General features: G+C 47.1%; 1 protein-coding gene across 1 annotated transcript in view; it reads left to right on the top strand.

The window, feature by feature from the left end:
- TMC2 (transmembrane channel like 2) overlaps positions 1 to 10,552 on the top strand; it is a 70,093-nt gene extending 59,541 nt beyond the window's left edge. The window contains exons 16-19 of the mRNA XM_021077687.1: positions 3,108 to 3,233; positions 6,871 to 6,949; positions 8,030 to 8,141; positions 10,230 to 10,552. Coding sequence (XP_020933346.1) covers positions 3,108 to 3,233; positions 6,871 to 6,949; positions 8,030 to 8,141; positions 10,230 to 10,447 — 535 coding nt within the window. The 3' untranslated portion in view covers positions 10,448 to 10,552. The remainder of the gene's footprint in view (positions 1 to 3,107; positions 3,234 to 6,870; positions 6,950 to 8,029; positions 8,142 to 10,229) is intronic.

Below are 16,322 nucleotides of genomic sequence, written 5' to 3'. Positions count from 1 at the left end.
GCTGCAGGTCTGACTCGACCCCTAGCCTGGAAACTTCCATATGCCGCAGGTGTGGCCCTAAAAAATCAACAAAACAAGAACAACAACAACAACAACGACAACCAGCCTTTGCTTATGTGATTAAGGACATTGAGATTGGGGAGATTGTCTGACTTACCTAGATGGGCCCTAAATCCTGTGTCCCTAATTTTTTTTTTTTTGTCTTTTTGCCATTTCTTGGGCCACTCCCACGGCACGTGGAGGTTCCCAGGCTAGGGGTCTAATCGGAGCTGTAGCCGCCGGCCTACGCCAGAGCCACAGCAACGCAGGATCCAAGCCATATCTGCGACCTACACCACAGCTCACGGCAACCCCGGATCCTTAACCCACTGAGCAAGGCTAGGGATCGAACCTGTAACCTCATGGTTCCTAGTCAGATTCGTTAACCACTGCGCCAGGACAGGAACTCCAATCCTGTGTCCCTATTAGGAGATCTGGTTGTAGAAGAGCAATAAGTGATGTGAGCATGAAAGTAAAGAGACATTTGAAGAGTCTATGCTGCCAGCTCTGAAGATGGAGGAAGGGTCCATGAGCCTCAGGATGCAAGATGTGAAGCTCTAGAAGCTGAAAAAAGGAAAGGAAACAGATTCTTCCCTAGAGCCTCCCTCTGACGGGAGAGCAGCCCTGCCAACACCTTGGTTTCAGCCCAGTGAAACCATTTCAAACTTTGTGGCCTCCAGAAGTGTAAGAGAATAAATGTGCATTGTTTTAAGCCACCAAGGGGGAAATGTGTTACATCATAAGCACTGAAAATGCATTCATCATCGTCTAATACATCATAATTCAGTGACAAAATGATCCACACTCTACTGTGACTTAAAGGCGTAACACTTGATGTCCAGTTTTCTTGTTTTTACATAATGAAATTGCACTGATAATAAAAAATAGTATATTAAATGTTATAATATTGTAATTTGCATGGCACTTGGAATGTCACATTATAATTTTGTCACTGCAATTTTTTTTTTTTTTTTTGGCTTTTTAGGACCAAACCCACACCATATGGAGGTTCCCAGGCTAGGGGTCAAATTGGAGCTGTAGCTGCTGGCCTACACCACAGCCACAGCAACGAAGGATCCAAGCTGTGTCTGCCACGTACACCACAGTTCACAGCAACGCCAGATCCTGAACCCACTGAGAGAGTTCAGGGATCGAACCTGTGTCCTCATGGATGCTAGTCAGATTTGTTAACCGCTGAGCCATGGCAGGAACTCCCATCACTGCAATTTGTAGTGTGCGGTGTGTGCAGCAGTGCTAAGCACTGAGATGGCCACAGGTGGTCTCTAACACAGCTGCTCAGCTCTGCTATTATAGCACAAAACAACCCCAGATAATATGGAAATAAATGAGCATGGCTGTGTTCCAATAACTTATTTATAGACACTGAAGTTTGAATTTTATACTGCTTTTTTTTTTTTTTTTTTTTAGGGCCTCACCCATGGCTTATGGAAGTTCCCAGGCTAGGGGTCGAATAGAAGCTGCAGCTGCCGGCCTACTCCAGCCACATCTATGACCTACACCACTGCTCATTGCAATGCCAGATCCATTACCCACTGAGCGAGGCCGGGGATCAAACCCACATCCTCAAGGATCCTAGTCAGATTTGCTACCGCTGAGCCATGACGGGAATTCCTCATACTGAAATTTTTATGCGTCGCAAAATCTTCTTCTTCTTTTGTTATTTTTCCAACCGTTTAAAAATGTAAAAATCATTCTTGGCCCACAGCCTTATAAAAAATGCAAGCTGAATTTGGTTCACGAGCCATTGTTTGCCAACCCCTGATTGACACTTTGTGCAAGAGAAAAGTAAAGCTTCTAGATGCAACATTTTTTTTTCTTTTCTTTCTTGTTATTAAAGTATGGTTGATTTACAATGTTGTGCCAATTTTTGCTGTGCAGCAAATTGAGCCAGTCATACATATATATATGTATATATATATATACATATATATATATATACATTCTTTTTCTCATATAATCCTTCATTATGTTCTATCCCAAGAGACTGGACACAATCCCCTGTGCTGTACAGCAAGGCCTCATTGCCTATTCATTCTAAATAGAGTGGTTTGCATCTACCAACCCCGAACTCCTGGTCCCTCCCACTTCTCCTCCCCTCCCCCTTGTCAACCACAAGTCTGTTCTGTATGTCTGTCAGTCTTATATCTGTTCTGCAGATAAATTCATCTGTGCCATATTTTATATTCCACATATAAGTGATATCCTATGGTTTGTCTTTCTCTTTTGTCTTTTTTTTTTTTTTTAGGGCCACACCCACAGCATATGAAAGTTCCCAGGCTAGGGGTTTAATCGGAGCTGTAGCCACCAGCCTACACCACAGCCACAGCAACGCCATATCCAAGCCATATCTGCAACCTACACCACAGCTCACAGCAACACTGGATCCTTAACCCATTGAGCAAGGCCAGAGGTCAAACCTGTGTCCTCATGGATGCTAGTCAGATTCATTTCCACTGAGCCACGACGGGAACTCCTAGAACTTTCTGTATGAGGGGAAAAAAATCCACATCAGCTCCTCAAATATAGTAACTACTAGTCAGTCACATGACGATTGAGCACTTGAAATGTGTGACAAAGAAATGGAAATTTTAATTTAGTTTAATTTTAATAGCCACATTGGACAATGCAGCCCTAGCAGGGAGAGTGAGGGTATGAATACAATCAGAAAATAAATAAGTAGGGAATTGCCTGGTGGCCTAGTGGTTAAGGATTTGGCCTTGTCACTGCTGTGGCTCAGGTCACCGCTGTGGCATGGCTTAGATCCCTGGCCCTGGAACTTCTGCATGCTGTGGGCAAGGCAAAAAAAAATGTAAGAAAATTGTCTGTGGTCCGTGAAATGGGGGCCCAGGGCACCAAGGCAGCCATAAACCCCAGGCACAGGGCAGCTGCTCTTGGGGTATTTTCCACTGGCAGCTCCTTGGAGAAGAGCTCTGGTTCTTCTGGGAATGCAGTGGGAAGGGGCAGCCTGGACTCTCGGGGGTGTGGACACAGTTGTTGAAGCCGTCTGGCCTTCGCAGCTGCTGTAACACATGCTCTCCTCTTTCCAGTGGGAAAAACCGAATGTATGACGTCATCCAAGAGACAGTGGAAAACGATTTCCCCACCTTCCTGGGCAAGATCTTTGCTTTCCTCGCCAATCCAGGCCTGATCATCCCAGCCATCCTGCTGATGTTGTAAGTTAGCCAAGGGCCATGGCTCTGCCTCACAAAACCTTCACTTGCCCTTGAGACTCCTTGCAGGTCCTTCTTCCTTGTCCTCTCCTTCCGGATTTCTTAGACACAGATCCTCAGACAAAGGTTCAAATGCAAGTAGTTTACTGAGGGTCGGGGGTGGAGGGGGTGGGGAAGTGAGACAGAGAAGGGCCAGGAAGGTGCTTTCTTTCTCCTCGGATGACTTTTTATTTTATTTTATTTATTTATTTACTGTCTTTTTAGGGCCATACCTACAGCATATGGAGGTTCCCAAACGAGGGGTCCAGTCGGAGCTGTAGTCTACACCACAGCCACAGCAACGCAGGATCTGAGTTGTGTCTACGATCTACACCACAGCTCACGGCACCACCAGATCCTTTAACCTACTAGGTGAGGCCAGGGATAGAACCCGCATCCTCACAAATACTAGTTCGTTAACCACTGAGCCACCAGGGGAACTCCGTCTCCTGAAATGACTTTAATCCTGCTGGGAATTATGGGAAACAGGGTGCCTCGGAGTCACCCTACTCGAGGCTGAGGGAGCTAGGACACTTGTAGACCAGCTCTCATTAGTCCCCGGTTGAGTGCTGCTGGGAGGGGTGGAAGGGGAAACGCAGGGGTTAATTCCCAGCAGTGTGGGCCTGCCAAGTTCAAAGGCAGAATGATTGCTGTGGGGTGGAGGGGAAGCTTCTCCAGGCACCAGCAGGCAAGTCCAAGTCTCTTGGGGAGCCCGCTGAAGGAAGGGCCCACGGGATCCAATGTTGATGGCAGTGTCGGCAGCATCCTCCGAAACGCAAAGCATCCTGGGCCGGGGTCCCTGAGAAAGCTGAGGCGTGATGCAGCCTGTCCCTGGCGTGGCCCCTGGGACTTCTCCTCAGAGCACCCCGTGCTCTAGAGCTTTTGGTGTGTTTGTCAGCGGGCGCCTTAGCTGATCTCTGTATCCCCAACACTCGCCCCACGCCTGGAGCAGAGGAGGCACACAATGAAGGCTCAAGGAAAGTGAGGGAAGGAAAAACAGAGAAGGCAGGAGGCGCGAGTCCTGAACTTGAATTACTGTCATCAAAAATGTACTTGTGGAAATACTAGTTTTTCTCTTTACCATTTTTTGTGCTTTTTTTTTTTTTTTTTTTTTTTTTTTTTGCTTTTTAGGGCCACACCTGCAGCATATGGAGGTTCCCAGGCTAGGGGTCAAATCAGAGCTACAGCTGCCGGCCTACACCACAGCCACAGCAATGCGGGATCTTTAAACCACTGAGCGAAGCCGGGGATGGAACCTGCATCCTCATGGATAAAAGTCGGGTTTGTTTCCGCTGAGCCACAATAGGAACTCCCTATGCTTTTTTTTTTTTTTTTCTTTAACTATGAAATATTTCTAACATACAGAAATGTACAACCTCGTACACAATCACAAGATTAAACAGATGTTAACATTTAGCAATACCGCTTTTTTAAAAGCAATAAAATGTCACACGTCATGCCCCACCCAATCTCTCCCTCCCTCTCCAAAGGTAACCACTGTTAGGATTAGCTTTAGTCCTTTTTCAGTAAGTACCATTCAATCATTTGGCTTTTGGTTTTTGTGTGTTTGGGGGTTTTGTTGTTGTTGTTTGCCTTTTAGGGCCACGCCTGCGGCATATGATAGGTCCCAGGTGTGAATCATAGCTGCGGCTGCCGGCCTACCCCACAGCCACAGCAACGTGGGATCCAAGCCACATCTGCGACCTACACCACAGCTCATGGCAGTGCCAGATCCTTAACCCGCTGAGCAAGGCCAGGGATTGAACCTGCGTTCTCATGGATACTAGTCCATTTGATAACCCACTGAGCCACAGTGGGAATTCCCAGGTCAATGTGCCCTTTAATAATTGAAGCAGATGTACAATGTTTGTTTGGGAGGCCACAAACGGGCTGTTTTAGTTAGCATAAAATGCACACTAACTCCTGTGTAAGCCAGAACAACTCCCTCAAACCTCAGTAGGTGAAACTTCTCTTATTAACTGGATGAATAAACCACAATTCACCCATTTCTCTACATAGAGATGGGTGGTTTCCACTTTTTGCTTTTGCAAATGTGCTCCTTATATAAGTTGGTTTCTCTAAGATAGACACCTGGAAGTGGAATTGCCATGTCATGGGTATGTGTTTCTTCAGTCTTTGTACACAGCACTGATTTGCTCTCCAAAACAGGTGTAGTTCCCTTACATCCTCAACTTCCAACATCCTCTGCTTCCAGCCCTGGCCTGAGGGAGGGCTGACAGGACAGCCACCACCACCTGAGGAAATTCCAGAACCCAGATGCAGCACAGGGAAATGCCAACCTTGGAAATGGGCTCTGGAGGAACACCGCTCCCCCCAGGAGCATTTTGTCCCCCGGGATCTCCTGCTCCTCCCTAATAACAAGCCGAGCATTAGGAAAGAGGGCGAGACCTGGCAGGGGGTGGGGGGGTGCCTCGTCAGCAGAGTTGTCCCCTCACTCCTGTCCCCCCCTCTGGCCTCTTCACCCACAGTCCTCTGAGCCTTTGCCTCGGGAGGCTCCCAGGACAGCCCTGACCCACACGCGGCCGTAGATGACAGGTACCCTCCCCCTCTGCCCACAAAGAGAGCTTGCAGACTCTGCAGCAGGGGTGCAGGGTGGCCCCACCCTGAGGGGAGGGGTCAGAAGCTCCAAGCTGGAGCAGCTCAGGCTTGAAAGGCAGAGAGGCAGGTGAAAGATTAGGACAGGCTGTCAGAGCGCCCAATCCTGGGGGCCTCCTGGCATTTGCTGCCCCTCAATCTCAGGTGGTCCAGCCAGCTCATAGCCCCAAATCCTTGGTCCTGAGAAAGGGGAGCCCAGGCTGCAGCCTCAAAGGACACCCAGCCACCCAATCAGCTGGTGGGGGCTGAATTCTGAGAACCACAGCCCAGGACAGACACTCCCATCGGCGCACCTTGGGCTGAGCACCTTCCCGGTCTTTCTAGACAAACTTGGAGCAGGTCAGTTAGCACCTCTCTCTCCTCTCTCAGCACTTGAAGATTGTGGAAAATGCTTTGGCGTTAAATGTGAACTCTGACAAGTACGCATATAAACAGGGTGGCCTTAGGCAAATTACCTGACCTCTCTGAATTCTAGGATACCAACCTGTATAGATGGAGTTATCCTTGCTACCTCATAAGGTTTCATTAAAAACCAGTGAGATGTGGGAGTTCCCGTCATGGTTCAGCGGCTAACGAGCCCCACTAGCATCCATGAGGACACAGGTTCCATCCCTGGCCTCGCTCAGTGGGTTAAGGCTCCAGCATTGCCGTGAGCTGTGATGTAGGTCGCAGATGTGGCTCAGATCTGGCATTGCTGTGGCTGTGGCATAGGCTGGCAGCTGGAGCTCCAATTGGACCCCTAGCCTGGGAACCTCCATATGCCGCGGGTGTGGTCCTTAAAAAAAAAAAAAAAAAGACTAGGGATATCCAAGACATTGTCAATGTTATGTGGGGAATTTGGATGTGAAGACATGCCTCCACCCTGCCCAGAGGCAAAAGCTGGTCAGGTTTTCCAGGAAGCCCACCATGATTGCTCGGGTAAGGTATCTAGCTCTTGTCATTTTCCAAGATCACAGTACCTCAGGAGCACACTTTTCTCTTGCAGCCTGGCCATCTATTACCTGAACTCAGTTTCCAAAAGCCTTTCCCGAGCTAACGCCCAGCTGAGGAAAAAAATCCAAGCGGTGAGTCTGTTGGGAGTTTTCTTTCAAAAAGACATTATGTTGTTGGTTTTTGTTCATTTGCTCTGTGAACCCAGCCGTAGTCTTTAAACAGCTTTCTTTTAAACCAAATCCAAAAATACTTGTATGGTAGGAAGCTGCTTCGAGAGATTCAAAAACATACATTTATATTCCGAGGCTATTTGGGAATACATGACAGTAATGACTTAAATTGTGAGAGGTCGCTAAAGCAAAGGAGACACTCAACAGATTCAGTGAATGTTCACACAGAATAAAACCAGCACCCACAAAAATTCCTACTGATTAAAACTAATACTGAGTTCCCGTCGTGGCTCAGCAGAAATGAATCTGACTGGTATCCATGAAGATGCAGGTTCAATCCCTGGCCTCACTCAGTGGGTTAAGGATCTGGCATTGCTGTGAGCTGTTGTGTAGATTGCAGACTTGGTTCGGATCTGGCGTTGATGTGACTGTGGCTTAGGCCAGCGGCTATAGCTCCAATTTGACCCCCAGCCGGGGAACCTTCATATAACACGGATGCAGCCCTAAAAAGACTAAAATAAAATAAAATACTGGAAACGCTAAAGGAAACAACGCTGTCAGAATGACATATTGCGTGTGCCCCGTGGTCTATTGGGTGCCCTCCATATAGCCTCTTTCAGCCTCAGCTGACACCCTGACTGCTTCCTCCATCCTCCCAGCCCCCACCCCCTCCAGCGATAAAGGGTGGACCCCAACCCTCCCTCCGTAAACTGTGCCCTCCTCGCTTCCTCGCCCCTCTTCTGGGACTAATCCCATCACCCCCGAGGCCAGGTTCCCACCCATACTTCCGTGTCTCTCGCTCTCACTATCCTCCCGCCCTGGTAAGGAAAACACTGAGATACAGGGTTGGCGAGCCCCTGTCCTCCCCTGGCCAGATGTTCCTTCGAATGCTGTGCAAGCCTGAGCCCAGGTGCCCTCTCCAGTCAGCGGTGAGGACAAGGACCAGTGATTTAGGGTGGTTGCCCTCTTACCATCCTGGGCTCCGAGCCTCAGACACCCATTTCCCTGGCCAGGACCAAGCACTCCTTGCTTTTTCCGCAGCTCCGTGAAGTTGAGAAGAGCCACAAATCTGTCAAAGGCGGAGCCACCGCCAGAGATTCCGAGGACACAGCTAAAGGCAACTCCACAAATGCCACCCAGCTCACCCAAGAAGGTAACTTCTACTTCCCGGGGATCACCTTTTACGAGGCCACGTGGCAAAGTGTAAAGAGCGTATGCGGTGAAATCAGATGCATCTGGGATTGAAATCAGAATTCCGACAATCATCAACTATATGAAGCTGGGCCAATTCAAATAAGAGTGAACCGCAGGAGTTCCTGTCATGGCTCAGCAGTTAACGAACCCAACTAGTATCCATGAGGACGAGGGTTCGATCCCTGGTCTCCATCAGTGGATTAGGGATCCAGCATTGCCGTGAGCTGTGGTGTAGGTCGCAGATGAGGCTCAGACCCCATGTTGCTGTGGCTGTGATGTAGGTCTGCAGCTGCAGCTCCGATTAGACCCCTAGCCTGGGAACTTACATATGCTGCAAATACAGCTTTAAAAAGAGGGAGGGAAAAAAAAAGGGGAGGGGGGAGTGAACCATAGGTGACCTCGTGAGGTGGTGCAAATGAGGTGGGATTATGGGTGAGAAGTGCTTCAGACTTCCTGGCACAGAAAACCAATGACCGCAAGCTGGTGGGAGGAGGAGGGATGTCTCTAAAATAGAGAAATACCGAGGCCATTTCCCTTCTTTCTTTCTTTCTTTTTTTTTTTTTTTTTCTTTTTTTGGCCACCGCACGGCATATGGAAGTTCCCAGGCTAGGGGTTGAATTGGGGCTGTAACTGCCGGTCTATGCCACAGCCACAGCAACATAGGATCTGAGCCTCGTCTGCCACCTACCCCACAGCTCATAGCAACACCAGATCCCTAATCCAGTGGGAGAGGCTGGGAATCAAACCCGCATCCTCATGGATACTAATCAGATTCATTTCCGCTGAGCCACAATGGGAACTCCCTGATCTCAAGTGTGCCCCTCTCCAAATTTGAATTTTTATTACAGATCTAAAGCTAGTTCAATTTTATGCTGATTAAATCAGTATTGCAGTATCTGATTTTTTTTTAAGATGGTTAAATTTTCACCTGAAGAACTCTAGTAGCCTCTATTGCTGCCCACATTTAGCTTCTCCTTCTTGAAGTATTCACTAGACCAATCCTAGCTGCTGTAACAAGGAGACCTAAAAGAGCTAATGGCTCAAACACAGTAAAAATATATTTCTCACTCAACCAACCCTCCAAGTTGGGTGTTTCCACTTGATGGCTACTTTCATCCTACATGGTGATGCAGAATTCCAGCTCTGCCCATCCTATGACTCTGCCTGCATCAAGCTGGTGCAGGCCAGGAGCCTAGGGGACACATGGGGATGTAGTGCCCATCAAAGCCTGGACTTAAGTCACAGGCCACCCATCCACAGTGGAAACTTAGTCCATATCTGTGTCCCAAGAACTGGGTTTGGAGAAGAACAAGCCGGTAATCGTCCCCAACTCAGAGTTGGCGGAAGGAAGCAAACAAGTGAGCAAAAGTGCTGGAAATGGATCTGATTGCCAGGAGCCCCGTCCTGGGATTGACTCAGACACTTTCCACAACTTTTTCTATCATCATATTTGACCCTGGTAGCCACCTGTGAGGCTGCTGTTACTGCTCCAATTTTATTCTCAAGAAAGCCAGGCTCAGAGAATCTAGCCTGAGGCCAGCACTCAAAACATAGTTTTCCAGGAGTTCCCGTCGTGACTCAGTGGAAACGAATCTGACTAGAATCCATGAGGGCACAGGCTCAATCCTTGGCCTCACTCAGTGGATTAAGGATCCAGCGATGCGATGAGCTATGAGGTAGGTCACAGACGAGGCTCAGATCCCGTGTTGCTGTAGCTGTGGTGTAGGACGGCGGCTACAGCTCCAATTCAACCTTTAGCCTGGGAACCTCCATATGCCATGGGTGTAGCCCTAAAAACCCACAGACACACAAAAAATATAGTTCTCCAGTGAGCAGATCATGCTCCTTCTATATCGTATGTGGCTGTTTATGCCAAGGCTAGGCCAAGGTGCCCCTTGATGCCTGAGGGAGACCCTACCATTCTCACATCACCAAATAGGACTGAAATCTGCCTACAGTGCAGGGCAAGTCCAGAGAGCTCAGTTCCACACCAAGAAACTGCAAGGAAACCTCCCACATCCTCATTCCTGTCTTGTTCCATTTCCAGGGACCGCACCTCTCCCGGCTAGCCGAAGCCAGACCTCGGACCAGAAGGCACAGGGCCCTGGGGCCTCCAGTTCTGCCAGCAGGGAGGTGCCACCTGCCTCTCAGCATCTGCCTGTATCTCGTCCCCCTGGCGTCAGACAAGACTCAGGCCAAGCCCGCCCTCAGCCTCGCCCTTGGAGGCCAGGCTCTGGAAAGAGCGCTCAGAGACCCCACCACTGACGGCTGCAACCCCTGGAGCACCTTCTGGAGCTGATCCTCAGGTCCCGCTGGCTCAGCCCACCCCCATTCTTCTCTTCCTCTCCCCTCTCACACACACGCACACACGCAAACTTTCTCACTGATTGTGGGAACTGTGATTATGCAATCTCAGGCCCTTGCTGGCCAATAAAACAGGACAGTGGCTTCACCTACCCCTTAGGAGAGCTGAGTCTTCCCCCGACTAACTGCTCCTCCCAGGGAGTTCCCATGTTGGCGCAGCAGAAACAACCCTGACTAGTATCCATGACGATGCAGGTTCGACCCCTGGCCTCACTCAGTGGGTTAAGGATCCAGCATTGCCATGAACTGTGGTATAGGTCGCAGATGCAGCTTGGATCCCGCATTGCTGTGGCTGTGGTGCAGGCCAGCAGCTGCAGCTCTGGTTCAGCCCCTAGCCTGGGAACTTCCATATGCCGCAGGTGTGGCCCTAAAAAGACAAAAACAAAACAAAACAACCTGCCCCTCCCAGTATCTTGCCTCAGGCAGCTCTGGACCTTGCACTCAAGGGGCTTTCCCTGGGCTCCAGACTTCGGGAGGCGGAGGCAGCCGTGACCACCATCACAGACTGTTTCACAGCGTCCACAATGGGATAGGCTTCTGCCAGCTCCACTAACTTGGAGGAGGTTGCAGAGGGACCCACATTCCTGACCACCACCTCTATCTGAAGGAGGTGGGGCAGTGTCAACAAAAGGCTAGACGCCAGTGAAAATAAAAGTAAGTGAGCCCCAGGCCAGTGTGGTGAGCAGGAAGATGGTGATTCCCTGGAAACTAGCCTAAGGGGAGCCATCAAGCACCCAAATGCACTGGATCCTCCCTGGCAGCAAGGCAAGGAGAGAGAACAGCGTGATTCTTCTAATCTATTTGAAGGAAACAAACTAGTGCTCAAGGCAGAAAAATCTCGTGCACGAAATTCTAAAAAGAACTGTCTGTTGGAGTTCCCTTTGTGGCTCAGCAGAAACGAATCTGACTAGCATCTGTGAGGATGCAGGTTCCATCCCTGGCCTCGCTCAGTGGGTTAAGGATCCAGCGCTGCCATGAGCTGTGGTGTAGGTCGCAGACACGGCTCAGATCTCGCATTGCTGTGGTGTAGGCTGGCAGCTGGAGCTCCGATTAGGCCCCTAGCCTGGGAACCTCCATATGTGACCTAAAAAGCAAAAAAAAAAAAAAAAAAAAAAAAAGGAAAATTTTAAGTGATCTTAAGTTATTTACCATCACATCAAAAAGAATAAAATACGACAAAGAGGCAAGAATATACAATAGAGAAAAGAAAGTCTCTTCAATAAGTGATACTGGAAAAACTAGACAGCTATATGTCAAGTAATGAAATTAGAACAAGCTCTAACACTATATACAAAAATAAGCTAAAAATGGGTTAAAGACCCAAATGTAAGACCAGATACTACAAATCTCCTCAAGGAAAACATAAGCAGAACTCTTTGACACAAATTGCAGCAATATTTTTTTTAATTCGTCGCCTAGAATAATGGAAATAAAAGCAGAAATAAACAAATGGAACATAAATAAGCTTAAAAGCTTTTGCACAGCAAAAGAAACCATAAGCACAATTAAAAAGAAACCTTACAGGTTGGGAGAAAATATTTGAAAAAATTTGTAAATGATGTGACTGGCAAGGAATTAATTTCTAAAATATACAAACAGTTCATACAGCTCAATATCGAAAAAAAAAAACCATTAAAAAATGAGCAGAAGTCCTAAATAGACATTTCTCCAAAGAAGACAAACGGAGGGCCAACAGGCACATGAAAAAAATATTCAACATTTCTAATTATTAGAGAAATGCAAATCAAAATGACAATGAGGTATCACCTCATACCAGTCAGAATGGCCATCATCAAAAAGGCTACAAATGATAAATGCTGGAGAGGATGTGGAGAAAAAGGAACCCTCCTATGCTGTGAGGCGTGAGGTAAATTGGCAAAACCACTACGGAAAACAGTATGGAGGTTCCTCAAAAGGCCTCATGTGGTAAAAATAGAGTTACCGTATGATCCAGCAATCTCACTCCTGGGCATTCTGGAGAAACCTGTCATTCAAAAAGATAGATGCACCCCAAAGTTCACAGCTGTACTTACAGTAGCCAAGACATGGAAACAACCTAAATGTCCATCAACAGAGGAATGAATAGAGAAGATGTTATACACACACACACACACACACACACACACACACACACACACACACACACATATATATTTACAATGGAATATTACTCAGGCATACAAGAGATTAATGCCATTTGCAGCCATATGGATGGACCTATAGATTATCATACTAAGTGAAGGAAGTCAGGCAAAGACAAATAGCATATGATATCACTTGCACATGGAATAAAAAAATGATACAAATGACCTTATTTACAAAACAGAAATAGACACACAAAGAAAACAAACATATGGTTACCAAAGGGGAAAGAGGGAGAAGGTGGATAAATTAGGAGTTTGGGATTAACAAATACACACTACAGTACATAAAATAGACAAACAACAAAGACCTGTATAGCATAGGGTATACAATATGTTGTAATAACCTAAAATGGAAAAGCATCTGAAAAAGAGCATATATACATACATACATACAACTGAATCGCTTTCCTATACACCTGAGACTAACACAACATTGTAAATCAACTACACTCCGATTAAAGTATTAATAAAAAAAGAAAGAACATTAGCTACTAAAAAATTAAATATTAAGTGGTTTTAGGCTAATCATGCCTCAAGAAAAAGGGAGGCACAAAGAAACAAAACAAAACAAAACAAAAAAACAGCACAATAGGAGTTCCCGTCTGCCGCAGCAGAAACGAATCTGACTAGGAACTATGAGGTTGTGGGTTCAATCCCTGGCCTCCCTCAGTGGGTTAAGGATCCAGCGTTGCCATGAGCTGTGGTGTAGGTTGGAGACATGGTTTGGATCCTGCATTGCTGTAGCTGTGGTGTAGGCCTGCAGCTGTAGCTCCGATTGGACCCCTAGCCTGGGAACCTCCATATGTGGCCCTAGAAAGCAAAAAAAAAAAAAAAAAGTAAAATAAATAGAAGGCATATAAGAGGAATCAAAATACGTCAGGAATCAAAATATATGTAAATAAACCATCCAGACAGAAGACAAAGATCATCAGATGGATATTTTAAAATTCCATGGGCTGTACCTTTAAAACTGAAGGACAGAATGTGTAGGGACTTTACCCCTTTGGGTTCCTAGGGAACAAAAATCTTATTTTGTATATTTTGTATTTTTTATAATCTTATTACTTTTTTGGGAGGATGGGCCCCAAGGCATGTGGAAGTTCCCCAGCCAGGGATCAAATCTGCACCATACCAGCAACCTGAGCCGCTGCAGTGACAATGCCGATCCTTAACCCACTGCACCACAATTCCCTGAAATACAATCTTTTTTTTTTTTTAAGGCAAGAAATAGATTTATTAGGATAGGACGCTTGTGAGAGATGCAAGCAGGCAGGCACGGAAGCTCTGCCTCCCTGAAATACAATCTTGAAGGGCAAAATCACGAGATGTGTGAGTGTCGTCCAGTTCTGTAGGTTGGGACTGGTTTTGAGTGCTGAGGATTTCTATTAAAGACAGCTGTCTGCAGTATTGTGCCACGTAATTTATTCTTCAGTGCAGTATTAGTTTGGAAGATGTAAAGAAAGGTCCAAGATCATAGCTGGGCAGATGACATATGCAGATCATGCAAATCTTTTTTATTTTTTTTCCTTCTTTTTAGGACGGCACCCATGGCACATGGAAGTCCCCAGACTAGGGGAAGATCAGAGCTACAGCTGCAGACCTAAGCCATAGCCACAGCAATGCCAGATCCCAGCCATGTCTGCAACCTCTACCACAGCTTGTGGCAACACAGGATCCTTAACCCACCGAGCAAGGCCAGGGATCAAACCCTAATGGATACTAGGCAGGTTAACCCACTGAGTCACAACGGGAACTCTAGATCAGACAAATCCATCACTGGGGGTGTTCCCATCATGGCTCAGTGGAAATTAATCTGGCAAGTATCCATGAGGCTGCAGGTTCAATCCCTGACCTAGCTCAGTGGCTTAAGGATCCGGCATTGCCTTGAGCACTGAGCTGTGGTGTAGGTCGCAGACACGGCTCAGATATTGCATTGCTGTGGCTGTGGTGTAGGCCGGCAGCGACAGCTCCAATTTGACCCCTAGCCTGGGAGCCTCCATATGCCACAGGTGCAGCCTTAAGATAATCAATCAATCACTGTGTCTGGAAAATGAGCCACATAAACCTGTTGTGAAGATGCAACAAGCTGACTTGTGTAAGACTAAGTGCCCAGTGTTAGGCTAAGTTGCCCAGTAAATAACAGGTGTTATCACAAGTCTGAATAAGATCAAACATCCTAGGCTTACGTTACGAACACAAATAGCATTGACTGATCAAAACTTTTACCCTGTACTCCTAAATGATCTTCCCAGAACGTTTTCCATTCTTCTGTGTCTCTGTAAGGAAATGTTGCATATATGTTTAACTCATTACCAAAGAATGTTGCAGGGTTTCTTAGGCCTAGGAAGTGCTAGAAGCCTTTGAAATTTCATGTGAAAAATTCATGAAATGACTGTGAAATACTGCCACCTTGCGGTTGTTTTGTGTAATTTCCTTTCATGAAGCTCCCCAGTCTGTGGAATTTATACAGTGTTCACATCTCTAGGTCCCCATTAGCATTGCCCCAAGTGAAAATCCTGGGTTAATTTACACCAAAATGATATAGTGAGCCATAAGCTGGGCTAAATAAGAGGAATAGATGCTATCGTTCCCAAAGGGTGAACACAGAGAAAGGAAAGGCCCACGTGGCTTTTTAAAGCTGAGAGTGAGTATTCCCGCAGTGGTACAGTGGGTTAAAAATTTGCAGCAGCTTGTGTCACTGCGGAGGTGTGGGTTTGATCGTGGCGCAGCGCAGTGGGGTAAAGTATCCAACGTTGCTGCAGTTGCAGCTCGAATTCCATCCCTGACCTGGAAACTATTTAAAAAAAAAAAAAAAAAAAGCTGAGCCTGAGCCTGGAGCACACCTAGGAGACCCACAGCCTTCCTGGGACCTGCTGCCCATGCAGGATATTTTCTCAGCTGGAACTTGTTGGGAAATCTGTCTTGCATGTCACCTCCAAACCAACCTCCAGTCGAACACTCCTTCATGGTACAGAGAGTAAGAGTCGCATCAGACCCACGCGCTCAATCTGGCCTTCACTCAAGTCTGCTTACATTCCAGATCTTACACGCTAGATCCTTTAGTCTTTTTTTTTTTTGTCTTTTTTTTTTTTTTTTTTTGTCTTTTTAGCTATTTCTTGGGCCGCTCCCGAGGCATATGGAGGTTCCCAGGCTAGGGGTCGAATTGGAGCTGTAGCCACCAGGCTATGCCAGAGCCACGCGGGATCCGAGCCGCCTCTGCAACCTACACCACAGCTCACGGCAACGCCGGATCCTTAACCCACTGAGCAAGGGCAGGGACCAAACCCGAAACCTCATGGTTCCTAGTCGGATTCATTAACCACTGCGCCACGACGGGAACTCCGATCCTTTAGTCTTTTGTCCAATGGCTGACGAGGATGAACCTTACACCTCTAGCAGTACTTCTTTTTGGCACTGGCTTCCACTCTCTTTCCACCCTCCAGCTCTAAATGACCTACACCTTCTGTCAATACCTAAATCCCCTTCCGGCCCTGAACTCATCCTCAGGAACCCTGGCCAGTCTCCCACACTGGCACATTTTAGCCCTTGACTGCTAGAGTCTCTGAAGTAAGAGGTCATGGGTTAGCGTTACCACTGCTTTTATTATCCTCCCAGATCTCTGCATGACTTAC

This window comes from Sus scrofa, chromosome 17, assembly GCF_000003025.6.
Source record: "Sus scrofa isolate TJ Tabasco breed Duroc chromosome 17, Sscrofa11.1, whole genome shotgun sequence".
Taxonomy (NCBI): Eukaryota; Metazoa; Chordata; class Mammalia; order Artiodactyla; family Suidae; genus Sus; species Sus scrofa.
The sequence above is the reverse complement of the archived record's forward strand: the minus strand, read 5'-3'. Positions and strand labels throughout refer to the sequence as shown.